The sequence below is a fragment of the Octopus bimaculoides genome, chromosome 30 (assembly GCF_046866305.1).
Source record: "Octopus bimaculoides isolate indiv1 chromosome 30, ASM4686630v1, whole genome shotgun sequence".
Classification (NCBI taxonomy): Eukaryota; Metazoa; Mollusca; class Cephalopoda; order Octopoda; family Octopodidae; genus Octopus; species Octopus bimaculoides.
Window position 1 is genome coordinate 18,467,325 of NC_142957.1, and position 27,829 is coordinate 18,495,153.

Sequence of the window (27,829 nt, forward strand, 5' to 3'; positions counted from 1 at the left end):
TAACAACATAATAAAAATAAGTTGTATTTTTGATGATGATCCCGTGTTATTCAGCTTAGCAGCCGCTGATTGATTTTTATTTGGTATCGGAAGGTTAAGAGCTTCCTTGATGTATGCCAGACGAGCAAGTAGCTATCAAATCGATGGCATCGTGGTGAAGAGTGCCTCGTTGAGGAGCAAGATGTCACGCCGAAGGTGTCGTGCTCAAGAGGTTTAGAAAGTGAAACAAACTCTTTGATTACTAGTTTTACTACGCATGCGCACTCGAGGGGCTTCCGGAAAGGCAAGTCCCTTGCGCACATGCAGATAGTACGTCCTCAACGGCGGCTATAATTTTGCGCCCCTACATATTATAAATAAACAACATCGCCATCAGGAAGCCACAACAATCGATAACATGATCAAGAAAGCGTCGATGTCTCAGAAAGCGTCGATGTCTCAGAAAGCGTCGTTGTCTTATTATAAAAGGGCTATCAACAGTTTCAGACAGGAAACCTGTGCCGAAAACAAAAGTAAGTGTGAGGCCTTCGTTCATTTTCTTTCGTTCTCTCTTTCATTCATTCTTTATTCTTTCTCTTTGTGGTGCATCCGTTTTCCCTTAGTGTCTAATTCCAATGTCTACCGAATCGTGATCACGCCGGATAAAACGATCAACGGCATTTCTTCCGACTTAACGTACTGAGTTCAGTTTTCGTCGATGCCGACTTTACCTTTTATCCTTCCGATGTCGATAAACTAAGTACCAGTCCAAGTGCTGGGGTTCATAACCCATGTGCCGATAGCAGAAAGTATTATTATTGTTGTTCGGTAGTTTTATTTTCATATCGTGCTTTCACTTCACTACCGAGCGTAGGTCTGTGTGCCTTGGGTATGTGCTGTGGTTTGCTGTGATGCTCTTATGGTTACTGTAATGAAGGTGTTTTGCGTATTATTATTATTATTATGTGTGTATAATTCGGTGAGCTGGCAGAATCATTAGCACGCCGGACAAAATGGTTCCCAGTATTTCTTCCGTCTTTATGATCTAAGTTCAAATTCCGTCCCAAGTCGACTTTGCCTTTTATCCTTTTGGGCTCGATATAATGAGTACCAGTCATGTACTGGGTCGATAAGCACCTCCCCTCTCCAAAATGCGAAGCCTTGTAGAAAGGATTAATACAATTGTTATTGCGTCCTATCGTCTACTTGTTTACATCACTGCGGCCACGGTGCAATACCATCTTGAAGGGTTTTAGTTGAACAAATTGACCCCAGACATATGTATTGGGATGGGGCAAAACCAGGTGTTTTTACTGCATTTTTGACTTTGAGCAAAAATATAAACGACGGGCTTCTTTCAGTTTCCGTCTACCAAATCCACTCACAAGGCTTTGGTCAGCCCGAGGCTATAGTAGAAGACACACTTGCCCAAGGTGCCATGCAGTGGGACTGAACCCGGAACCATGTGGTTTGTTAAGCAAGCTACTTACCACACAGCCACTCCTGCGCCTATGTGTGTGTGTATAATTATGTAAATAATCTTGTCTTTTTAGGTATTTTCTTGCTCAATGTCCTCCGCCAGTTGAAGACAGAACTCAGTGTGTGCCAGAACCAGACTGTAAGTCACTATGTGGAGACATTCTTGAAGAGTGCTGAGCCAAAGCATCTGTTTTTTATGTGGGAGATGATACGCTCCAATTGGATGGAGTTCTGCACCGACCGTTGTGCAAGCCACGTCCTGCATAAAACCCTCCTGTTGCTGCCGGCCACATTTGATGTTGACCCGGCAGAGCTCCACGTCGACGACGAAGAGGAGATCAAGAGCTATGCAGAAGACGACGCTGTCGGTGATGACGATGGTGGTGGTGGTAAGATAAAATGCAAGAAGAAGGCAGGGTCAAAAAAGGAATCGGTGTCAGCACGTGAATCGTTTCTACAGTTCTGTGAGTTCCTTGATGACAACATCGAGACATTCATTACCGATGTCTATGCCAGTCACATCGTCCGTGTCTCACTTCATGTCTTGGCCAATAAATCGGTGAAAGATACGACCACCACCAAGGGACATAAGTTTCAAAAAGGTAAATTTAAAATTTTTATTCACACATAGTGTATCTAGGACTACATTATATAATGTGTCCTTTTTTTGTTATCTAATATGCCCTTGATGCTTAGCCCTGCGTTGCTCCCAATCTAGCAGAGACCTTTGATAAAAAAATTGGCCCAGCCATGACCATCCTGTCTTTTATTCACCAACCTTCCCTCTGTTGGGTTGACATTTGACAGACTCTGTATCTCCTATTCATTCTCTTCATTTAGCACCCATTTATAGTGGCATCTCCAAGTCTCTCTCTCTGCAGCATCATTAAATGCAATTGAGCCATCGTCCAGGCAGACTCATTTCTCTCCTATGACATCACAATTTTCTCTCACACACTGTTCTTGCAATTCAAAACACTTCAAGACTCTGGTCCTTATGGCGCAGAACATTGGCAAATTTCTTCTTATCTGCTTCCCCTCTGGCTGAAGTTAAGCCATCTTTAGCAAGGTAAGGCTTACCATACATTGAGCAACTGAAGGATACTACCTTTCTGTGTTTAGCCAGGTGTTCATTTTACCTTAGTTCTCTTCTCATTTCTGCATATCTTTGTTTTCTTCGTAATCCTTTACTTCCAGACCAACCCCCAGCTCATAGAATACAAATATTAAATGACAATAATGCTGTTGGTGATTAATCAATATTAACGAACGAGGGACAATGCTCGAATGCTCATAAGCCTTTTCATAAATTTCAGACGCAAAAGATTTCCAACTGAAAATTGCAGATGATGACGAGAATTTCATAAAATGTTTTTTAAAAATATCGAAACATATTTGCGCATTGGAGAACATATACTGTAAGTATATATACCCTGTTTGAGAGTGTATAGTTATTCTTTTACTTGTTTCAGTCATTTGACTGCGGCCATGCTGGAGCACCACCTTTAGTAAAACAAATCAACCCCTGAGCTTATTCTTTGTAAGCCTAGTACTTGTTCTGTTGGTCTCTTTTGCCGAACTGCTAAGTTACGGGGACGTAAACACACCAGCATTGATTGTCAAGCAATGTTTGGGGGACAAACATATACACACACATACATGCATATATATATATAATAATATTAGGGACAAAATCCAAAATTACAGGTAAAAACTCAATTAAAATCAATTTATAAAAAATTAAAATTAAATTGAGCTTTACATATATACTCATTTATTGTGCTTTTAATTATTAATTTTTCTATATGTGATAGTGGATTTTCATCGATGAGTTCATGAAACTTGGTTCTTTTCCCTAAAACTATATATATATATGTTAATTCTCTAAATGAAGTATTAACAGTAACTGCACGATAAAGTGTAGTATATTGCCACTTAAGTGTGGCTGACCCCTAGGGGTGGATGTTACTGTTGCTTTTAGCAATGTATATAATGTATATAATGTATACACACATTATATAATTTTCTCGCACCGTCTCCAATGAAGGGATATATAAAATATCCCGGAAACAGCTGTAAGACCTTCTCTTTATAAATGTTCTGAAATCTTTCACAGCCTTGGACTTTTATCTCATCATCATCATCATCATCATCGTTTAACGTCCGCTTTCCATGCTAGCATGGGTTGGACGATTTGACTGAGGACTGGTGAAACCGGATGGCAACACCAGGCTCCAGTCTGATTTGGCAGAGTTTCTACAGCTGGATGCCCTTCCTAACGCCAACCACTCAGAGAGTGTAGTGGGTGCTTTTACGTGTCACCCGCACGAAAACGGCCACGCTCGAAATGGTGTCTTTTATGTGCCACCCGCACAAAAATTTATATATATATATATATATACACACATACATATACGACGGGCTTCTTTCAGTTTCCGTCTACCAAATCCACTCACAAGGCTATAGTAGGACTGAACCCGGAAGCAACCTACTTACATCCTTATCGTCTGTCTAATGTACCACAGTACCATATTCTGTTTCAATGTACCCACCCCCCCACCTCAATTCGATGTTTTCCTCTGCTAAGCCCCCCCTTTTTTCTAATTTTCTTTTCAAGCATTTTTCACACACGAATTAGCCAATCCAGTCATTCAGGTTTTAGTGCATCTCACGATGGAACTGGATCAGGACGTTGGTAAAAAACTGTGTAGCAGAATCATCAAATTGTGTGGATTTCTAGACATTCCCCCCATCGATCCGGACACGGCACTTATAGATCCCTCCAGGTAAGCTATCGTCCCTTGATACTGTGTTATTTCTTTACTACCCACAAGGGGCTACACACATAGGAGACAAACAAAGACAGACAAACGGATTAAGTCGATTATATCGACCCCAGTGTGTAACTGGTACTTATTTAATCGACCCCGAAAGGATGAAAGGCAAAGTCGACCTTGGCGGAATTTGAACTCAGAACGTAGCAGCAGACGAAATACCGCCAAGCATTTCGCCCGGCCCCCTAACGTTTCTGCCAGCTCGCCGCCTTGTGGACTGAGATCCCTATTGACAGCTCCTTGACAAGTGTTTCAGACTTTGGCACAAGGCCTGCAATTTTGGGTGAGGTTGGTAATTCGATTACATCACCCCCACCCACCCCCAGTGCTTGGCTGGTACTAATTTTATTGACTTTGAAAGGATAAAAGGCGAAATCAACCATCTTGTCCCTAGCTTATTCCTAGGGCGCAATAGGCTTTCTGCCAGTTGGTTCCTCATGAAGAATTGGTTTTTCGATTCTAATCCCTTTTCTCCAGCACCACATCTGTAACTGCTCAGTGTGGACAACTCGAGGCTTGACCTAACGAGACTCCCTACGATGATGACCATTCTTGGTCTGCCCTTAGGATTCTTGTGATTCCGTTCCTGTGACATTCTAACCTCACGTCTGTAGACCCAGAGCTGTGACTTCTCAATGCAGCACAGAAGTTGGGGCCCAACCTGCAGAGACTTCCTGAGACTATGGATGTTATCCGCCCACTTAGTTCTTGGTCTACCCCGGGGTCTCCTGTCAGTTGGCTGGGTTTCAGAGTCTGTCCTATGAATCCTTCCTGTGACATTCTAATCACAGCTCCATGGTACCAGAGCTGTGACCTCTCAATGTCAAGAGGTAGCAGCTTGACCTGGAGAAACTCCTTGAGACTTTGGATAATTATCCAACCATGTCGTTCTTGGTCTACCCCCAGGTCTGCTGCTGGTTGGCCCAGCTTGAAGGAAAGGGCTTGTGATTCTATCATGTGGCATTCTAACCACACACACACAGACGGCATCTAAGAAATGGTCTTGGTGATGGTAGGGCTGATGATGATGATGATTATAAAACAATTGTGGTGATGATGGTGGTAGTGGTTGTGACGATGATGATGATGATGATGATCTATTTGCAGGTTGCCAGATCTGATGATGAATCCTGTGGCCAGTTATCTTGCTGAGGAGCTGTTACGAAGCTGTACGAACAATGTCTACCTGACGTGGTACGAATGTTCCTTCAAGGAGCGGCTGGTAGCTTACGCCGTCAACGGTGCGTCCAGCTACGTCCTTCATCACGTCATTGACCGCTGTGTCAACAAAGGCATGGTGAGTCACCTGACCGAACAACAGGCAATTCTTTATCATTTCTTTCTCTTTCAGCCATGCTGGAGCACTGCTTCGAAGAGTTATTTTAGTCAAACAAAATCAACACCGATACTTATTTTTGTTCTTTAAAGCCTGGTACTTATTCTGCTGGTCTTGTTTACCAAACTGCTAAGTTACGAGGGCACAAACAAACCAACACCAGTTGTGATGTCTCTCAACACAGGTACAAACATAAACGTGAAGACAACTGCTGGCAACTTATTTTCCCGTCTTCTATGGGTAAATATTCAGTCTTTCTGCTGTTTTCACACCTTTACTGTGTTCGAAATTTCCTGTCTTCTCTGTAAAATACCAAACACATTTAATGCTTTCAAAGTTTCTTTACAAACTGTTGCCGCATTCGAAAAAACTATTATTTAGCTTTGAAGTCGACGGTAAAGAAAGTAAATTTCAAACGCAGTAAACCTATGAAAACAGCAGAAAGATTGTGTATTTACTCTTATGAGACAAGAAATTTGCCAACAGCCAACTTTCATATGGATGTCGTCGTAGTGTTGGTTTGTTTATACCCTCGTTATTTAGCCGTTTGGTATTTGAGGGGGGGTGGAGGTGCAATGGCCCAGTGGTTAGGGCAGCGGACACGTGGTCATAGGATCGCGGTTTCCTCGCTATATTTTTCTATCTTCTATGAGTATTTACCAGATTTTCTCAGCTGAGGAGCAAACATCTTAACCACATAACCATGCTTGCTCCTATTTGAAAATTTTTGTTACTTTATTTATTAACTAATTAACGATAATTTATTAATTAATCATTGCAGCTGAAGGTGATCTATGCTGAGCTGGAACCCTACATTGAAGACATCCTGGCACTTAATCAAATGGGAGTCATCAAAAGTTTGGCAAACATCTGCCAAAAATTTGGTTGCAAACAGAAGAAATTTGTTAATGTGAGTAAAATATCATCACACCCTGTAACGGCCTTTTTCTCCTTGGCCAGCAGCTGTTTTTTTCCCATTTGCTGACCCCTAGAAAGTATAAAAATGGATAATATTTGCCTCAAACTTTGCTTTTGTTACAATATTTATTTATCCCTCTCGACACGTAGCAATGATGCTCCCCCCCCCCCCCACTACTCCTGCTCGTCATCAAAGATGCACATATCATCAGCCACTAAGGGACATTGCTCAAGTGGTTAGGGTGAAGCACCTATGGTATTGAGCGGAATATTTGCTATAACAATATTTCTGCTTCAGTAACTCATCCCATATATATATATATGTGTATATATATATGTGTATATATATATGTGTGTGTATATGTATATTGAAAAATTAACGTCATTTGGTCACATTGCATGAGATTTATCTTGGTCAGTCTATGAACTTTCCAGCTGACTCTTGTAAATAATCTAAAACAACCAAATTAGCTACAAACCATTTGGCTGGGATAACCACAACATCAAAGTGACACCACAACCTCCAATTTTGTCTGTCTCTCTCTTTCTTATTCACTTTGTTCTGTTTTCTTTTGCAGTCCTTAATGAATGCATTTCACTGCTCTGAGGAAGAAAGGAGAAAAGATTTTGTCCTGCTTTTGTTGGTCATGAAAACCCACGACAGATACTTCAGTTCTGACAACGCTGACACCAACACCGTAAGTATTGCCAATAATCTTAACCCTTTAGTGTTCAGATTAATTTGTCAAAAGTAATCCTTATTTATTCACATTTAAAAAAATTTATCTGATATTATTTTGTAGCTTCAAGATAGGAAAGATGTAATTGCTTATTTTTAGAATGACATTGCAGGGCAGGCGTGAGAGGCTGGTTCTGGCCAGTTTGAGCATAAAATGTGTTGAATATTTGGGCCGGATACAGCTGGTTTAAACACTAAAGAGTTAATGCCTTTATTCCATACCAATGCAACAACACAACCACTGTAGCATCACCACTAAGAGAACTGGTAAAAAGTGGTCGAGTCATGTAAAGTAGTAACGTTGAAGGTGACCGAAGTGAAGAGGAAGTGGGGAAAGGGTGAGAAAGACAGGAGCATATCTGCCCTTGTCCTCATCGTTTCGGGGCTGATTTCATTTCACTCAACTCTAAAGGATGTTGTGTTTTTTTTTTTAACACAAAATGTTCGTAAAGGGATTTTTCCTGGACAAAAGCTGCTCTTTCTGAAATAGTATTGTAAAGTGGACATTATGATGATGATGTGTGCATATTTTCTTTTCAGGTTACGGAGACACCCGACAGCAGCACGAGTGGAAGCCAGCAGTCAAGTCTCCCCAACCCAATTGATATCCACGGATCAATGTTAGTCCAGACGTTACTCAGGTTCTCCAGTCCGCAAATCATCGTCTCCAGTTTCCTCAGTCTCTCCGCTGAGATCCTCCTAGATATAGCTTGTGACTTTCATGGGCAACATATAATGAAACAGTTCTTTGAAAGCGCTTCTGTCTCAGACAAGGACAAAGACGATTTGCTCAATGTGTTTCACGTGAGTTCTTCTCTTTTTTTCTTTGAATTATTAGAAGCAACCCTGGCGAACCCTGCTGTACTCTTCCACCACAACTTTCTCTCTCTCTCTCTCTCTTACTTCCTGTTTCTGTTGTACCTGTAATTCAAAGGGGTCAGCCTTGTCACAGTCTGTGTCACGCTGAATATCCCCCGAGAACTACATTAAGGGTACACGTGTCTGTGGAGTACTCAGCCACTTGCACATTAATTACACGAGCTGGTTGTTCCGTTGATCGGATCGACTGGAACCCTCAACGTCGTAAGCGGTGGAGTGCCAACAACAACGAATAAATGAGCACTTTTGCATGACATTCTTTTTAACACAAATTACTATTTGCATTAAAAGAATAAAACAGAAATAAACTGAGACTTTTCTGCGCTACTGCCAATTCCCATAATAATTTGACCCCAGATAATATAAACTGTAAACATTTCAGTAAGCAAACTCCTATTTAAGGGGGTCAAACAGTTAACTAACCATTTCTTTGTTTTTCTTTTCCTTTTTTAAATCTCATTTTGCGATTAGCCCCTACTGTTGAGGATGGCTTGTTCCAAATTTGGCAGCCGAACATGTCAGTCGATGTGGCCCAACTTCAACATTGATCAGAGGGTCCGGGTTGCCAGGATACTGTCTAAGCAGAGCATCCACCTACGCAAGCACTGGTATGGGGCCTTCGTCTTTCACAACTTCCAGCTCCATTTATTCCTCAACAGCAACAAGCGGTGGCGGATGAGTCAGAGTTCAAAAGCCAAGAAACGGAAAGTCTTTGCTGATATCTTAGGTAAGTGGGGTTGTGTCCATGATGGGGGTTCAGTAAAAACATTGCACATTGCACATGGATGTGCACAGTGTTCCAGTTGAATTAACGATACAACCGTTGAAGGCGGCGAGCTAGCAGAAACGTTAGCATGTCGGGCGAAATGCTTCGTGGTATTTCGTCTGCTGTTACGTTCTGAGTTCAAATTTCGCCGAGGTCGACTTTGCCTTTCATCCTTTCGGGGTCGATAAATTAAGTACCAGTTACGCACTGGAGTCGATGTAATCGACTTAATTCCGTTGTCTGCCCTTGTTTGTCCCCTCTATGTTTAGCCCCTTGTGGGCAATAAAGAGACAAGTTGAATTAACGATACAATATCTAAGTATTTGCTGAACTAGCTTGCCACCACATTTCTTAAAAATCATGGTAGAAGCCTTGGTCTTGGGACCACTCGTCTCTAGAAACTCAGGTTGTGGGTAAGTGGGGGCATGCTGCCCGTAGAAAATCCAGCTCCAAAAATGCCTCATGATAGCAAAAGAGAATGGGCACCAGCCAGCCCAAAGTTTGGGGTGAGCTGCACCTGCCTACCTGGGATTGCTATGGCTTTGAGGTAGATCTGGCCACCCCCCATTAACGGGGACAAAACCTGGATTTAAAACACTAGATGATAATGATGATGTGTGCGTGTGTGTGTTTTTCTCTTTGTCTTTTTTCCTCCACCATCTCTTGACCATCAGTGTTGGTGTGTTTACATCCCCATAACTTAACAGTTCAGCAAAAGAGACAGATAAAATAAGTATCAGGTTCTTCAAGGTGGTGCTCATTCTGTCAGTCTCTTCTGCTGAACCGCTAAGTTATGGGGGTCATAAACACACCAACATCAGTTATCAAGTGGTAGTGGATGTCAACCACACAGTCACACAGATCCACTCACAAGGCTTTGATTGGCCTGGGACTAAAGTAGAAGGCACTTGCCCAAGGTGTCACACAGTGGGATGGTACTGGGACACCCCCTCCCTGCCGCTACCACCCAAGCAGTCAGTATCCCCCCCCCCAGGATATTGTTCTTTCTTCATAATAAAAATGTGAAATTTTATAAAGAAAATTTTTAATATTTATTGATGTTGAGGGATTTTGTCCTGATACCAGTGGGACTGAACCCAGAAGCAAGTTTGTTTTTTTACCACACAGCCACATCTTCACCTAAACTGAAAATGTGTGTGTGTGTGTGTGTGTATGAACACACACTCTGTTTTCTTTGTTGTTTTGCTTTTATTTCAAAATTGTTTGTTTTCTGTCTCCAGACAAGAACAAGGCTGCCACGGTTTCAAATGAAGATAAAGGGGAAGAAGACATTGAACAGTGTGTAAGTAGCCTATCATGTTATGGATGGTGGTCATGTTTGGAAAGCTTGTAATTTAGTGGTATATGCTTTAAGTATGATGAGCAGGTTGCTATTTTGAACTAATACTGCTTGTGTTGTTCATAAAGAATTTTTTTTTTTTAAATATATTGTCATGAATGAATGAATTAATATGCTTCTTTCCATTCTCTTGCAGGACGAAGAATCGTCTGCAGAAAAGAGTCAACCCAAAACCAAAAAACTAAAAACCTCCAGTTCTGAGAAGTGAAATTGTGAAATTAAAACAAAAATTATGATCTTGAATTAAATTTATATTTCTAATTAAAATTGTTTTTCCTTGATTAATAAATTTTAGAGAAAAATATTTCTGAAAATGGAGTTTTGCAAAGGAAATGACACAAGATTGAGATGATTGGTAATTCACTGGGCTTAAGAAGACTTTTTCATATAATACCAAGGTTCCTAGCACATATCTATGGCATGGCTGTATCCCTGCACACAATCTGTCCCTGGCAACAGGCCTCACCCCAACAAATCATCTTTCTAACACCTCGCCCTCCCCTCTAACTTTCACAGTCCCCTTTACATTCTCATGAACCTACTCCATGCAATATGTCCCTGATAAATCTCCCTCCCCCCCACTTAACATGTCTTTCTCGTAACCCCTTCCTCTACCTGTGTACATTCACTGCGTTCCTTTCCTCCATTCCAGATCCCACTCCCTTTACCCAATCCTCTGTGCCACTTATATGGCCCCCTCCCCGTAACCCAAGGATGCGACCTAACCCATCTTCACCAACTTTTCCATCTCCCTGCTGCTCTTTTCTCTCTAAATGGGTTGCCAAGTATCTCTTCTACACCAACACATCTGGTCCCGTCCCTCTCTTCATCCTCTAACCCCTTTCCCTCCATCACTTGGCCCCAGACTGTTTCCCTCGCCACTTCTTCCGCCTCTGTTGAGGTGGGGGAGGTCTTGTCTTGCAAGCTCCTTGTTGATTCGTTGGTGCCAGTGTCATGTAAAACACATCTGCTATACCCTGCGTAGTGGCTGGCTTTAGGGAGCGCATCCAAACATTGAAGCCTTGTCAAAGATTGCAGAGCTGGGTGCTGCTGTTTTCTAGCTTGCAGGCGCCTGTCAAACCATCCAATTTCTACCCTCATGGAAGGCAGATATGAGACTTCTATCTTTGTGGCTGGTGATTTCAGTGGACATGTTAAGCAGCATCCTAGTGATTTCCATGAAGTCAGTTCTCAAGACGAGGAGGGAACTGGGCTACAGGAAGTCTCTGATGCCAATGACCTAATGATCTGCAAGACCAACTACAGGAAATCAACCGGTCACTTGATTACATATCATTCTGGTGACCACACAAGCCAGATTAACCATGTTCTCACCAGAAAAGCGGGGTATACGTTTGTTCTTAAATGGAAGGTCTTTCCTGGTGAATAATGTACTCCTCGATATGGGTTGGTGATTAGGGACTTCAGATTTAGGACTAGGACACCAAGAAGCAAACCAGTCTGGAAATGAGGGGCCAGGGTGCTTTGAATAACCAGAAATTTAGAGATGTTCTAATTGAAGCATTTAATGAGAAGGAAGAATTAGACATGTAACATAGAGGATGACTGGAAATTCCTTTGAGATAGCCTGTTATGGGCCAAAGACCAAATTTGTGGCTGGTGCCAAGTTTCAGCCAGACTTAGGGTGACATGGTGATGGAAGAGTGTAGTTGACGGGGCCTTAAGAGCAAAGAAACATGTGGTAGGACTGGAAGAGCGGGGATTGTAGGGAGCTATGTCAGGTAGCTAGAAGTGAAGCTAGTAGGCATGTATATTTAGTTTGGGAAGAAGCAGAAAGAAAGAAGTCTACCAATGTTCTGTGAGGATCAGAGGCATGAAATATTCCAGAGTACGAGACTGTCAAAGAAAATCATAATGTAGGAGAGAAATGCGTTTAGATGGATGATGGTTCACTGGCAGTTTGCGACTCTGAATGGAAGTACCACTATGAAAGGCTGCTATATTTAGTAGAGAATGCATGGGAGAAAGAGAGATTGCTTAATGTGGATCGAACAGGAAGCAGCCATCCGAATGGACAGCAGCTTGATAGATAAAGCAATTAAGGATATGAAGAGAAGGAAAGCCACCAGGAATCACCACTGAGATGCTTAAAATATCTGGCAGACTGTGTTGTGGTCTAGTTATGCGCATGGCTAATGAGGTTGTTCACGTAAAGGTGATGCCTGAGACAAATTGTTGGATGAGAACATGGAAGTTAATGGGAGGGTCGTAGCTCAATTAAATAGGAAGGGAGTTAGTCTAGATGAAATGCAGTTTGTTTTTGTGCCAGGGAGAAGCACGACTGGTGTAATAAAGGCAAGTATAAGGTATAGTATTAGGCAAGGTGAGGAGGAAAAGTGAAATGAATTCTTAAACATGGACAAAAGGAGGTAATAAAAATAAGTTTATCCATCGGTGCCAGAAGAAGAGGTGGGGATGAAGTGAGGAGGGAAGTGTGTTTGGCCCCTTGAAAATCATCTGAAGGCCGCTTCATAGAATTATCTCCTGGTTTAAGCACCCCATACAACCTCTTATGACTTTTGATATATAGGGGAAGTTTTAGAAAATTTCTTTTGCGAATGTCTGATCTAAACATGAGAATTCATAACGATTATACAAAGAAAAAGAAAATTCTTTTACCCCCCTCCAACATAAATCCTAGACGTTCTACATTATCGTATATATATATTTTTTAAATCAGTGTTTAAAATACATGCAGTAAATGTGTTTAAGAGGAAAAGAAAAACATCAAGACATGCAAGAATGGCAAAGAAACGAGTAAGGTATCAGGTAGTCGTGAGATGTGCTGAAAAACCGCAAGCTACCTGGCCCTTAAATCACATACACACTCCCCATCACCAGAATCGTATGTAATCTCGTGTGTAGAACAGAAATTCGCAAAGATTTTCTGAAAATTCTAATCCAAAATAAATATTTGAATGGGTGTAAAACAATGTGTAGGAAATGAATATGAAAAGAATGGGCGCAAAGCAACGGGGAGGTTGGAGAGAGGACTTCGGAAAATTCACAAGATCCGAGCTTTTCCCTCGTAATTTTTAGGAAAATGGTTTTTTTTTTTCAATGAAATTTCATAGAAATACCATTCAAACGGCATACGTTACGATTGTAAAGAAATTTGTGGGGGAAAATCTTTTCCAAAAGGGTGGAGGGAGGCCTTCGGAAAATTCACAAGATCCGAATTTTGCGGGTCAAGATGTAGGGGTTAATGTTTAGGTTAGAAAAGGTTATTTATTTACTGTTACATTGTATATACCCCAAACCACGACGGGTTGGTATGTATAACTAGTAGATGGAAAAGCTTGCAAGTTAAAAAGAAAAGTTAATTTCGGCCTCTATGTGTGTAGACGTAAGTAGTAACCCACAGATAAAGATAGAATGATGTAAGAGAAAAGAAATTGAGCAAATAAAAGTTTATAGAGTGGAGGGATGTTGTGTCTGATAACCATCTTTCTCCTTTTATCCCCTAATGGTCACTGTGTCTACGTGTTCACCAACTCACTTCTCCAATAATAGAATTCGTTGGAGGTCTGTGATATCTATTCTAGCTATTGATGAAATAGAAGGGTCAAGTGGCGAACACATTATTTGGCTTAGGCTAAGGCATCTGGCAAATTTAATTGCTGTCAGAGAAAAACTATTTGTTTTACCGTGAGAAAAGTTCTGTTGATCTGTTAATTGGAATTTGGTTATCTTTTATTTTAAAAAATGCACTTTTGAAGGTGCTAAACTGCATCAGTCCCCCTTTCTTTACAAACTGCATCAGACCCTTTCTTTACAAACTGCATCAGCCCCCTTTCGTTACAAACTGCATCAGTCTCCCTTTGAAAACAATAATAAACCAAGTGGTAACGATGTCTGGACAAAACAAAAACCATGTTAGTGTTTGTGTGAAACAAGTCAAAGCGTATTAAAACAATATCGTTTACTTACCTACTAAAATCACTGGATGTAGAGATCCAAGGATGTATAAGACCTCAGTTGCAAGACAGTTTTGTCCTTCAGCGATCAATTTTTTGGCGCCCAAATTTTAAGCGGGTAACTTGTACCCTTCGATTTCGCGTGGAGGTCATTTATGTATCTCTTTTTGGCCTGTACAATATATATATATATCCTATTTATGCACATTTTCAAATAATTTCAGGAAGGTGGGGTTCCAGTTTCCTACCCCATCCTTTGTTATGAATAAAAATAAGGGGTTTGCAGTAGATTAGGAGGCCAGGGTAGGTGATTTACACGCGAGAAATCCGAGGGGTTTTTTTTTTATGTTTCAGTCTTTTTTTACTGTGGCCATGCTGGAGCAGCGCCTTTAGTCGAGCAAATCGACCCCAGGACTTATTCTTTAGAAGCCTAGTACTTATTCTATCGGTCCCTTTTGCCGAACCGCTAATGACGGGGACGTAAACACACCAGCATCGGTTGTCAAGCGATGTTAGGGGGACAAACACACAAACACATACACACATACATATATATATATACATATATACGACGGGCTTCTTTCAGTTTCCGTCTACCAAATCCACTCACAAGGCTTTGGTCGGCCCGAGGCTATAGTAGAAGACACTTGCCCAAAATGCCAGGCAGTGGGACTGAACCCGGGACCATGTGATTGGTAAGCAAGCTACTTACCACACAGCCACTCCTACGCCTGTTGAATATCGTTTCATGACAGAAAAAAAGTTGAGGGTGACTTGAACATCAAGAACCAATTCTTGCGTGTCCTCAGGAACATGGGTAGAGTTTCCCAGCTGAATTGGCGGTGAGATGGTCCATATAAAATGTATAGCGACATACTGTTTGAGATACTTCGGTCTCATTCCGGGAAGAACGATTCACTTTTTCAGGTTTCCCCATAAACTTTCAATATTCTTAACACAAAGTGTTCAACGTGATTAACCTGATAGGTGTGTATAGCCCATGCTGCTCGCGTTATTATACACGCGCCAACAGTCACTATAGATTATTGATCCCGGCCTGATGTAGTGTCTAATGATATGAATGATGGTGTCAGCATCCCTTCTTCTGTTGCCCTCGCCTCATTCGGTCAAAAGTAGGACCATAAATGATCTCTTCGTCCACCAAAAAGCCAAACCATTTTGTTTATTCTGCCTCATCGATATTTTCGATGGACCAGAACCGTTTCATCGATCTCAATTTCAACCCCATGTCCTCCGATCATATTTTGGTGGTTTTCTGCCCCAAACTGGCAGACTTCAGCACAGAAAGACCTCCAATCTACGGAGGTTTTACGGGAGAATCCGAGATTTTCCTCGATTAATCTCTGCGACCAAGCTGTGCTGAGGAAGTGATTCACGAAAAGCAAAATCTTCCAAGGCGGAACATGGGTGTTTTCCAGAAAGGAGTTGTTCAATAAAGATTCAGAATATCCACACTCCCTTCTGGATTGGCGACGTCTTCGTACCATCCTACGGCAACGCCACATGTTCGTTTCCTTGCATAGAACCATGGGTGATCTTTGGATATCAGAACCGTGTTTATAACTTCTTAAAGCACGCGTATTTGTTTGTTTCTAAAGATCGATGGTTTCTGTAAAAACATTATTTTTTTTACATATGTGGGTTGTGGGGAAAGTGGATGTTCTCAGGTCAGCGTAAAAGCGAAAGAGACAGAGAACGCGATTGGATCAGGGAAGTTCTTTTTGAAGTTGGTGGGCCGTGTGTGTGTGTGTTTGATGAGGTGTGCGAGACAGAAAATGTGGTGTGTATGTAAAGTTCTTTTGTTAGTGTGTGTGAAGAGAAAGAGAGAGAGAGCAATGGTGCTGGTGTGTGTATGTGAGAGAGAGAGAAAGAGATTATGTATGAATAGCTTTAGTGACACACATATATAGATGTGTGTATATATATACATACATACATATATATATATATATATATATATATATATATATATATATATGTAACGGTAGGGTCACCAATTGTAACGGTTGAAAGATGTTGAAAGTCGGAGATTACCAATTGTACTGGTTATAAGATGAAGATGATCAACATTTTTATAAGAAATATATAATTACCATTACTTTCATAGTTGCCATACCACGACGGGTAGGTTAGTGTAATAGTATAACAGTTTGTACGTAAAGCATACAAGGTAAAGAATTTCGGCCTGTATCTGTATGTACACTTTCTCATAGTAATATTTATATATATAGAGAGATGGTAGTGTTAAAGAGAAAAGGATGCGAGCTCATAATAGTTATAAGGTGTGCGACGTTGTCTCACAGTGGCCGACAGTAAACTTCTTTCTCCCTCTGGCCGTTTGTCTTTTAGGGGCTGCCTGCTTGTGTCCATGGCTCTAGATGTCCAGTCGTCACCAACTGGTGACTAAGCTGTTGAGTCGTCACCGACTGGTGACTAAAAAGAAACTTTGCTTGGGGTCTCCTGTCTTTATAGCTATCTAGAAGGTTAGTGAGTACAAAGGATTTAGCTGGCGGTCTTGTTATCTCTATTCTAGATTTGATGGAGTAGAAAAGGTCAAGTGGTGGAGACACCGCTTCGGCCTAGCTAAAGGCGTCTGGGACATATCTAACTGCTGTCAGATCAAAGCCGTTGTTCCACCGCAGGAAAAGTTCTGACGCAGTGTTAATTCAAATTTGGGTATAGTGGATCGAATCCACTTCACACCTGCAAGATTCCTATATATATATATATATATATATATGATGATGATGGCCATCTACTCGTGACCGAGGAAGACCATTGCCGACCTTCAGGAACATTGTGCGCTCTAGGACTAACTTATATTTTGCATTTGCGGCTCCGTTGGTGGCTAAATGAGCCCTACTCTTGACAAGCATACACAACTGCAAACATTGCAGATTAAGCTTTCCCCATTCACTATACGAGCTGTGTGCTTTCGCGCAGCTCGCTCAAGTTCTTCATGCTGGATACGTGCTCTCTCAAAAGTGTCGATCCCCTCCTTAACCTGCTTCCTCCATCCGTGGAGATGACAGGCATTGTTCTCCCAGTCAGTGTCCTGCATATCACAGGCCTTTAATGAGGACTTGACACAGTCCTTATAGATACAAAGTGATCCGGACATCCATGTTTGCCAAGTATTTTCCATAGAAAGGCCCTATTTACAGTATCAAAGGCCTTTGTTAAATCAATGAATACCTGGACAAGATCCATATTCTGCTCATAGCACTTCTCCTGCATCTGTCTTGCTGTGAAAATCATATCCATTGTCCCTCTACCAGATCGGAAGCCACATTGAGATTCAGATAGGACATCACTTACGAGACACCCATTCAGACGAGTAAGAAGAATATTTGCCAGAACCTTGCCAGCAGCTGATAGTAGAGCAATGCCTCTGTAGTTTCCACACATTGTTCTGGCTCCTTTTCCTTTATATAGAGGAAGAATAATTGCATCCTTCCTGTCCTTAGGGATTGCACCATCCCTCCAGACTGCACTAATAAGTTCATGAAGGGACTGTGTGATGTAATTACCACCAAATCGCAAGACCTCAACACAAATTCCATCCTTTCCAGGTGCCCTACCAAGATTCGATTTACTTATTGATGTCATTACTTCATCTATTGAGGGTGAGGAGTCTAAGGAGCCAATGATAGGTCTTTGTTGCATAGTATCAATCACTGTTTCATCCACAACTGATTCATGTTTCAGGAGTTCAGAGAAGTGTTAGAATTTCCTCTGAGTATATGATGTAAAAATCTTGAACTTTAATTGCAAATTAAAGTGCAATAAAAGTTGAGTTGTATGAAGTATTGTAGGGAAAAACGGGTTCATTTTCATTATCTGAAGTTATTTGGAAAGAAGTGGGGGGGGGGGGTCACTGTGGGTTTTCCACAAATGGTAAAGACCCCCTTCGGTCATGAATGACCCTGGGATTGCACCTAGAAAGTTACCATCCAAGGCACAAGTCCAGGCAGGGTTGGTTACAGAAGACCAGCAGTCGCCCATGCATACCAGCTTGCTCGTCTTTGTGCTATCGATGTTGTCCAAGGGAAAGGCAAAGGGGCCGATACAGCTTGGCACCTGTGATGTCACAACTCATTTCTACAGCTGAGTGAACTGGAGCAACGTGAAATAAAGTGTCTTGCTCAAGAACACAACACACAACCTGGTCCAGGAAACGAACTCACTACCTCATGATTTTGATCCTGATACTCTAACCATTGAACCATGTGCTTCACATGGAATTTAAAATAAACAAATGTTGTGTCATTATTTTAATATGAAAGGAAGTTTCAGCACAGTTTTATTATTGGATTTTAAAGTTTTGGATTTATTTTTAAGTGTAGAATCACAAAGTTTCATTTTTTTCAGGAAAAACTGCAGAAATCAGTAAATATTAATCCTAAAGCTAGAATATAAAATGAAAATAATTCTTAATTGCATTCAAAACCCCCTGAATTCTTGTGCAACCACCACCATATTTTGGAAAGGCCTAGCCTGAAACACAACAGGACAAAGTGAAATGTCCCGAGATACATCACATATTATATAGAAATACTATTTCTATATGATATATTAAGTGAAAAGACATCGATGTGTGTGTGTGTGTGTATATATATATATATATATATATGTATGTCATCATCATCGTTTAACGTCCGCTAAACTACAGCTAAAAGGAGATAACTATGAATATACCGGAGGATATTGAAACTGTCTTTATAAGAACGGAAGTGTTTAGGGAGGTGCTTAGACATACAACAACAACAAAGGAACAGTTTAAAATTTATCTTTATTTCAAAAGTTAACCTCTAACAACAACGGAGCCAAACAAGTAAAGGGATTTCTTTCTGATAGATAGATCTGCTAGAAGTAGTAGCCAAATCGACCACCAGACATACCTTATCACCTTGCATTTGACCAAAAGTCTCTATTTGGTCGAGATTGACCTCAAACTAAACAACAACATTTACACAGAGCTTCACTTTACATCTGCTGATAGAGATTTGAGTGCATCAACACACTCAGCTTCCTTGAGAGCATCTTCAAGTGTTTTCAATGTTCGTTTCTCTAGGTCACAACTTTTAAACCATTTGTGCAACACCACGTAGCCTTGTTTCACATTGTCTTTAGAATTATCGTGAATTTCCAGTTCGGAGGTTTTAACTCCTAAGAAAATCCCTGCAAAAGATACAAAAAAAAAAGAAGAAATAATTATAACATGATATAAAAGATGTGTCCTGTAAGTTGTTCTAACAAAGAAACTCCACCAAGAGAGAAATTTTGAAAATAGTTAAAAAACATGGAAAATGTAGGACATTGTTCTCTGTTTGTAAAAATGCTGATTAAAAACGTAACAAAGACATTGGAAAAGAAGATTAAAATGGAGAAAAAATTTTTTAAAAGTATTGAAAATTACATTTGAGAGAATTTCTGGTAAAGAGATGGCAGGAGAAATGGTTATGTAGGTGACAGCATACGAGAACCTAAAGAATCAATTAACACCATCCAAAGAGTCACATTAGGGGAATCCTCTCTTTTTGCCCTGGGGAGAATATGATATGATTGAGCAGTGAGACCTCTATTAAGCCTCTTTTTATTGAAGCATCTACATATGTGTGGTTGGACATCTTCCAATATGTTGATATAAATAGGATCATTTATTGACTTCTTATACAATAATGCTTTCAATCATTTCAAAAAGAACCTAACTTGAAGTCTTTAACAGGAATAAAGAAAACTTATTCTGGTTGTTAACAAATATTTCCTTCATTACAATAATTTAGCAACAGACTTACTTAAAATGTAAAACAAATAAAAACATTGTCCATTAATTAAATTCAAATTAAGACAAACGTAAATATACAAACAAAGTTTGCTTTTAGAAGCGTTGAGATGTCTTTAGAAAGTTAAATGATTTTTTAAAATTCTCAATCGCAGAATAATGTTAATAATATAGCCTGAACAGGATAAACTACCCCTATTTTGTAGAGAAAAGTGTAGGTGGCTAGCTGTGGACACGAACTCACTCACCTGTTTACTCTTAAACAACGAATTTTAGTTTCCAGCTCCATAAGACAATATTAACTCTATCGCGTCTTCTAATTTAGCCATTATTACCAACCTCGGTGCTAACCTTGGTGGACAATTTTTTGAAATTCCAGTAATATCAATCTCTTTAATATCTTCAGAGTTAACCTTTCAATTGGAAATTAGGAATGGAACTGGTTCTCAGCCATTTTGATAAACAAAATAGCTCAAGTGAAAGTAAACTTTATAAAAAGCAATTAGGTGTTGTCATTTTATACTCACCCACTTGCCACCAGTTACTCCCTAACTTCTTGGCCACTTTCAATAGATCCTTCTCCTTCAACTTTGGACTCTCTGAAATAAATATATTCAAATTTTGAAATTTGTAAAATTTCTTATATCTCTGTTGATAATCTATATTTTATTATCATGCGGTATTCCTTTTATCAATGGTCCCCCCATGGCTTGGATCAACATTTTTATACTTTCTACAGTGGTACCACAACAACATAAACCTAAGCCTTTTCTCTTTAGTAAGACATTCTACATAATCCTTACAATGTAAGTGGATGTCGTGATAGATATACCATCAAAAAGAAAAGACACATGGAACACTTTTGATTCATAAATCTGCCAGATCATGACAGCCTTGGGTCAACACAACAACAATGAAGTCAACGAGACAAACAGACAGACATCATGAAATAGTATTCTTACCGATTCTACTTTTTCTAGTTATGTGTTTCTGACATTCAGGACATGTTTTGATACCGCATTCCTCACATATCACCACGTGTCCACATGACTGGCATTTCAGTGTGGATGCTTTAACTTCACAAAACAGACATCTGTGGAACAAGATACAAATAATCTCATCACTAGCTTTCATCAATAACATTCATCATCATTTAACATCTGTTATCTATGCTGGTATGGGTTGGACGGTTTGACTGGGCTGGCACACTGGAAGGCTGCCCCAGGCTCTAGTTTGATTCACTTATTACAAATATTACAGTAGTGAATATTTACGAGACACGGTAGATACCAGTAAGACTACATCACAAATGTGATGTAGTCTTACTGGTATATCTGAAGAAGTCATTGATCTACAAACATTTTCTCATAACTTGTCCACGTGGTGGTGACTGATTGGCACAGAGAAGAGAGAGAATAAAAATGTTGGAAGACAGATAAATTCTACTGATTTCGAAATAACAATGCCAAAATATGTTCATTCCCTTCATTATTTAGTACTACAGTTTCCTATCGGTCATATATCTTTAAAAGAGGCAACTGAGAGACGTAGGTGGGGGGTGAGGTATATCTGTCAACAAAACCAGTCACGTGAATATAATCAAAATGGATGCTCCTCTTTGTTTCATCCCCTTTCAACTGCATTTTCTATTTTTTGTTCTTCTTACTTGCTCAAGACACTAGTAACAGTATAATGTATTGGTAGAATTAAAACTAAACAAGCATATAAACATGATTATGTACAAAATGGAAAATTCACTGGTTTGTTTTTTTGTCTTTGCCAGGGAATACTTACAATGATGGGAAATTGGATTTTAATTTTTCTTTCAAATCTGGGTTCTCAACAAGGTCCAATGGGTTAGCATTATTGTGATTTCTATGGTAAAAGTTGGCTCCCTGCAGAGCTAGATAAGTAGCTATTACTGCACCGGAGAGCCTGGCATTCTTTCCCAATTCAAGCATAGCACAGCACTACAAACAATGAATGTATAAAAGGGTGATTGCAGTATTACACAAATATATACATTATAAGCAAAAATCATGGCATCAAATCAAATATAGGAAATATAAAGGAACAAATATCCCAATAATAAAACACAAAACACAACAAACCAACAAGAACTTATCTATACATGGGGCTCGATAAAGCCAACTGGCCATAGTAAGAGAAATATCTATGGGAGAGTATTGTACATATAAATATAACAACAACATGACAACAAACCATGTATGTTATATCAGAAGTATATCATAATATATATGTAGGGTTATCAAGAAAGACTGGATTACTTAATGCTAAAAGTAGGGGTTTGATGGGTGTGAATTCAGACGTGACAAACTTTGTCTGTCTGTTTGTCTCTCTCACACATGCAAACAAATATTTACAAACAATTTTATAACTTACCTCGTCTAAAATGCCCAAGGCTTCACCCTCCGAATGAAACATCCCTTTCTTCACAGCAAGGTGCAGACAATTGTTGTCATCATTGTCGACAGCATTTATATCTGCGCCATGAGAAAGTAGCTTGTGGATCATTCTGAGGTGACCCCCGGAGATGGCTTGGAGCAAGGGTGTCATTTTGTTACAGTTCTTGATATCCACTGCCACATCACTCTTTATAGAGATTTAAAAAAAAAGAATAGAGAATGAAAATTTATATCTTTGAAGAAACAATTTTATTTTTCATATCTTTGCATACAATTATACAATAATTTAACCCAAAATCAACATCGTATATCAAAAATATATATATATATACTGACCTGAGTTGCTTTTGTGTTTAATATGATTTCCATCACATCTTCATAGTTCTTCCCTACAGCATAATGGAGAGGTGTGTTGCCAGACTTGTCTTGGCAGTTAATATTGGCACCCTTGGAGACCATGAGGGCCACCCCATCACACTGATGTCTGAATGGATAAAATTGACATAATTACATTAAATACACATTCTTGTTCAATATGTAAAAATCAAACATACAAACATGTCTGTCAGTACGCATTTTTTATTCTTTTAAGTTTGTCATTTGACTACGACCATGCTGCAGCACCACATTAAAGGGTTTTGTAATCGAAGAAATCGACCCCAGGACTTATACTTTCTAAGCGTAATATTTATTCTATTGGTCTCTTTTGCTGACCTGCTAAGTTACAGGAATGTAAACACACCAACATCAGTTGCCAAGAGATGGTGGGAGGGACAAATTCACATAAATATATACATATACAATGGGCTTTTTTCAGTTTCCATCTGCTAAAGGCAAATAGAAGGCTATGTGTGTTTGCAATACAGGAAACACAGCTTGGCACCTGTGACGTTGCAACTCATTTCTACAGCTGAGTAAACTGGAGCAACAGGAAATAAAGTGTCTTGCTCAAGAACACAACGCGCAGCCCTGTCCAGGATTCAAACTCACAACCTCATGATCGTAAGCTTGACGCTCTAACCACTGAGCCATGCGCCTTCACAATAATGAAGAGGATTCCTGGAGAAAATGAGGCAAAGATATTGTTGGTTATTATTATCGTTTTATCATTGTGTAACACTGGCACTGCTATGGCATCTTCGGACGTTTAAGATGTCTGGAATTGGAAGAAATTTAGAAACAAAACAGATCTGAAGATTTGATTTATGTAATTCTTAACTTACCCAAACACAGCATAATGTAAAGCTGTATCACCCTCTTTGTCACTTACTTCCAAATCAGCCCCAGATTCTAACAAGAAGTTTATAAAATCAGTGTTGCCCAGTTGACAGGCAACCATCAAATATGTCAGACCACATGAATTGGTCTCGTTAATCTGAAGTGAAGAAAAGAGAAGACATGTGAAAAATATTAAAGGGGAGAGAGAGAGAGAGAGAGGGAGAAATAGTAGAGAAGGTGCATGGGTGAGAAAAGAGGGATATGAAAGGGAAAGATGGAGAGGAAAGACGAATGCACATCCAAGTACATATGTCATCGTCGTTTTACTTTTACTTTCCATGCTGGTCTAATTTGTAAGACCATCGGGAACATGAAACTCTGAGTAACAGTTTTTGTGATGTCTTTACAGCTTCATTAATAAAATATATATATCACCATCATCATCATCATCATCATTGTTTAACGTCTGCTTTCCATGCTAGCATGGGTTGGGTGATTTGACTGAGGACTGGTGAAACCAGATGGCAACACCAGGCTCCAATCTGATTTATATGAGTAATAAGAAAATGGAGATATTGTAGTTAATAATAGTTTATTATCATAAAAAATTGTGCCTGTATGGTAAGAAGCTTGCTTCCCAACTGATGGGCTTCTTTCAGTTTCCCTCTCCAAGGTATGGTTAAGTATTTATAAAATCTAATGATAATGAGCATTAGAAGAAAGAAATGAAATATCATGGACAAATACCTGTTTAGTTATGAATATTTAATATTGTGTGTAAAATAACAAACAAATAAGTAACTTTGAGAAGGCAAAAACACAACACGTACTGGGCTGCATGTTGTGTTCTTGAGCAAGACACTTTACTTCATGTTGCTCCAGTTCACTCAACTGTAGAAATGAGTTGCGAAGTCACTGGTGCCAAGCAGAAGCCTTTGCCTTTCTCTTGGATAGCATCGATGGTATGGAGAGGGGAAGCTGGTATGCATGGGTGACTGCTAGTCTTCCATAAACAACCTTGCCTGGACTTGTGCTTCAGAGGGGAATTTTCTGGGTGCAATCCCCTTCATGACCAAAAGGGATCTTTACCCTAGTCAGGAATGTTTAATATTGTGAATAAAATAATAAACAAATAAGCAAGTTTGAGAATAAACACAACAACTTACTTTCTGTGAATTGTTACGAATATATTCTTGAACATATTGAATTTCATCAAGCAAAATTTTGCTTATATTCTTATCAACTTCCATCTTTTAAATGAAATATTCTAGAAAAAGAAAGAAATTAGAACAGATTTTTTAAAATTTATAAAATGAGGTGAACAGCAATACAGAGAATTTGTTGGTTCTAACATATCACATAAAATATTAGAAATATTGGAAAATCCAGTTTCGCTAAATTATTATTTATATCTGAATGTTCTTCTTGACACTAACAAACCTAACAACGGTCATTATGTTGTGTCTCTTGGTCAGCTACATTATTCTACTTATTATAGTCTGGTTGGTTACAATTAAATCCTGAATAATGGAATAATGTACAGTCTGTCCATCAACCAGGTGGAGAAACTGTATATCTTGAACTTGAATTTATGGATCATATCTCAGCGAGGTGGGCGTAGCTACAGAGTTCTGTCACCCCACCGACTTTGGATGATCATAACTTCCAGAAAAATTAATATTTTTTAATGAAATTTTCTACGAATATGTGTTATACCATGTTGATTCCGAATATACAAAACTTTTAGGGGATAAGTGTTTTAGGAGGGGGTGGAATTTCGGAAAATTCACCGGAGTCCATTTCGATTAGTCTTAACTTTCAGGAAAATGGATATTTTTTAATGAAATTCTTTACAAATATACCGAAGACTATGTAGATTCCGAGGACATAGGAATTCGGGGTGGGGGGGAACAATTCGGGATTGTTTTTGAGAACTATTCCCCATTCGGGGGCGTTTCCGAACAAGTCGTCCATATTTGTTTCATTTTCTCCGTTTTGTGCATTTGTGCATCAGTAGATTTCTACTGCCGCAAAAATATCACAATATATATATATATATATATATATATATATAGTTCAAATCTAAAAATCCACTTTTGAAGTTGCCCCACCCTTCACGACAACAACTAACATTACAATCATAAAACGTTTTTCACTTTGTGAAGGCCACATTACGTCACCTGTATTAATTTCAATACCTGAATGCACACACACACACACATATATATATAGATATATATATCAATTTAAATAAGAGCTAAAACGCGATCCATTGTAAATATATTGTGTGTGTATATATATATATATATATATGTGTGTGTGTGTGTGTGTGTTAGAAAAAAAAAACACATGGCGGAGGTAAAGCATACGTACACCGTCAGTTTGCGGCGTAATGGAAACCCTAAACACCGGGTATATCTTTTATTTTTGCCAAAAAAACATATCAGAAAGAAGCACACTCTCACAAATCATATTTATAAATAAATTCCTCTATTTTACATAATATCGAGGGCGGTCTCATTCTTTTATTGTCATATATATAGGATAAGAGCAATTTAGGACAAGAGATATATAGAATAGTTCTGGGTTCAGTCCCACTGCGTGGCACCTTGGGCAAGGTGTCTTCAACTATAGCCTCGGGCCGACCAAAGCCTTGTGAGTGGATTTGGTAGACGGAAACTGAAAGAAGCCCGTCGTATATATCTATATATGTGTATGTGTGTTTGTCCCCCCAACATCGCTTAACAACCGATGCTGGTGTGTTTACGTCCCCGTAGCTTAGCGGTTCGGCAAAAAAGACCGAAAGAATAAGTACTAGGCTTACAAAGACTAAGTCCCGGAGTCGATTTGCTCGACTAAAAGGCGGTGCTCCAGCGTGACCGCAGTCAAATGACTGAAACAAGTAAAAGCGTATATATATATATATATATATATATATATATATATATATATATATATATATATATATATATATATATATATATGATATATATATATATATATATATATATATATATATATATATATATATATATATATATATATATATATATATATATATATATATATATATGTATATATATATATATATATATATATATATATATATATATATATATATATATATATATATATATATATATATATATATAAATGAGTGTGTATATATATTTTACAGAATCGGAATCTCCAAAAATGGGATTCCGGATACAAAAATAAAATTTTCTAAAGGAGGGTGGGGCTGTTTACGTGTGCGCCACGGATGGAGATCTGAAATAGCCCACAATGTATATAACCTCATCCACAGATTCAGAGAATCGTGTGGTTGCCAGAGAAAGATCTTCTTCTTATGGACTTGGCTAAAGAGTTAATTCTTTGCTTTAATTAAATAAAATTACGGAAAACGGAAACCCAACGAATTAAGATAACGACAATAATAATTATAAACAATTATAATAAATTATAATAAATTATAATAATAATTCTATTACTTACCAGAATAGGACGGCGAAGGACTTGAGGGTGGGATAAAATCGAATTAAAGTTAGCAAAGAGATGATCTGAGGTCGATCTACAGATGTTGCTGTGTTTGAAAGTAAATTAGTCTGCGAGGAGATTTAGCGAATCGTTCGACTGGAGATTGCGTGTCACAGTGGTCGACCAATAACAGCAAACAGAGAGAATGGATTTCTTTCATTACACTCTCACACTCACTCTTACTCTTTCTATACTTAACTAATCTCTCTCTCTATCTCTCTCTCTCCCTCTCTCTCTCTCTCTCTGTTTCTCTCTCTCTGTTTCTCTCTCTCTCTGTTTCTCTCTCTCTGTTTCTCTCTCTCTGTTTCTCTCTCTCTGTTTCTCTCTCTCTGTTTCTCTCTCTCTTTTTCTCCCCTCTCTCTCTCTCTCTCTCTCTCTTTCTTTCTTTCTTTATTTCTTTCTTCTTTCTTTCTTTCTTTCTCTCTCTCTTTCTCTCTCTTTCTTTCTTTCTTTCTTCTTTCTTTCTTTCTCTCTTTCCCCCTCTCTCTTTCTTTCTTTCTCTCTCTCTTTCTCTCTCTTTCTTTCTTTCTCTTTCTCTCTCTTTCTTTCTTTCTTTCTCTCTCTCTTTCCCTCTCCATAACCTCTTTCTCTCTCTCCCTTTCTTTTCCTTTCTC

The 27,829-nt window shown here is 39.2% G+C and overlaps 3 protein-coding genes across 3 annotated transcripts in view; 1 reads left to right on the plus strand and 2 right to left on the minus strand.

Moving 5' to 3' along the window:
• The window catches only part of LOC106878159 (mitochondrial inner membrane m-AAA protease component AFG3L2), a 33,733-nt gene extending 19,364 nt beyond the window's left edge, over positions 1–14,369 (minus strand). The window contains exon 1 of the mRNA XM_014927300.3: positions 14,242–14,369. The gene's annotated coding sequence lies outside the window, so the exon portion shown is untranslated. The remainder of the gene's footprint in view (positions 1–14,241) is intronic.
• LOC106878162 (nucleolar protein 9) lies at positions 278–10,557 on the plus strand. The gene is made up of 11 exons (XM_014927301.3): positions 278–512; positions 1,533–2,060; positions 2,775–2,876; positions 4,076–4,244; positions 5,400–5,589; positions 6,410–6,538; positions 7,125–7,244; positions 7,826–8,089; positions 8,636–8,891; positions 10,172–10,233; positions 10,427–10,557. The coding sequence occupies exons 1-11, from the start codon at positions 398–400 to the stop codon at positions 10,496–10,498; spliced, it is 2,007 nt and encodes a 668-aa protein (XP_014782787.1). The 5' UTR covers positions 278–397; the 3' UTR covers positions 10,499–10,557.
• A 4,653-nt stretch (positions 14,370–19,022) lies between the features above and the next one.
• LOC106878163 (uncharacterized) lies at positions 19,023–27,377 on the minus strand. The gene is made up of 9 exons (XM_089346416.1): positions 27,174–27,377; positions 24,845–24,945; positions 23,684–23,835; positions 22,797–22,944; positions 22,438–22,647; positions 21,829–22,004; positions 20,997–21,127; positions 20,562–20,633; positions 19,023–19,430 (listed from the first exon to the last, which is right to left on the minus strand). Exons 2-9 carry the CDS (start codon positions 24,926–24,928, stop codon positions 19,231–19,233), a joined length of 1,173 nt encoding a protein of 390 aa, XP_089202542.1. The 5' UTR covers positions 24,929–24,945; positions 27,174–27,377; the 3' UTR covers positions 19,023–19,230.
• Between the last annotated feature and the right edge of the window lie 452 nt (positions 27,378–27,829).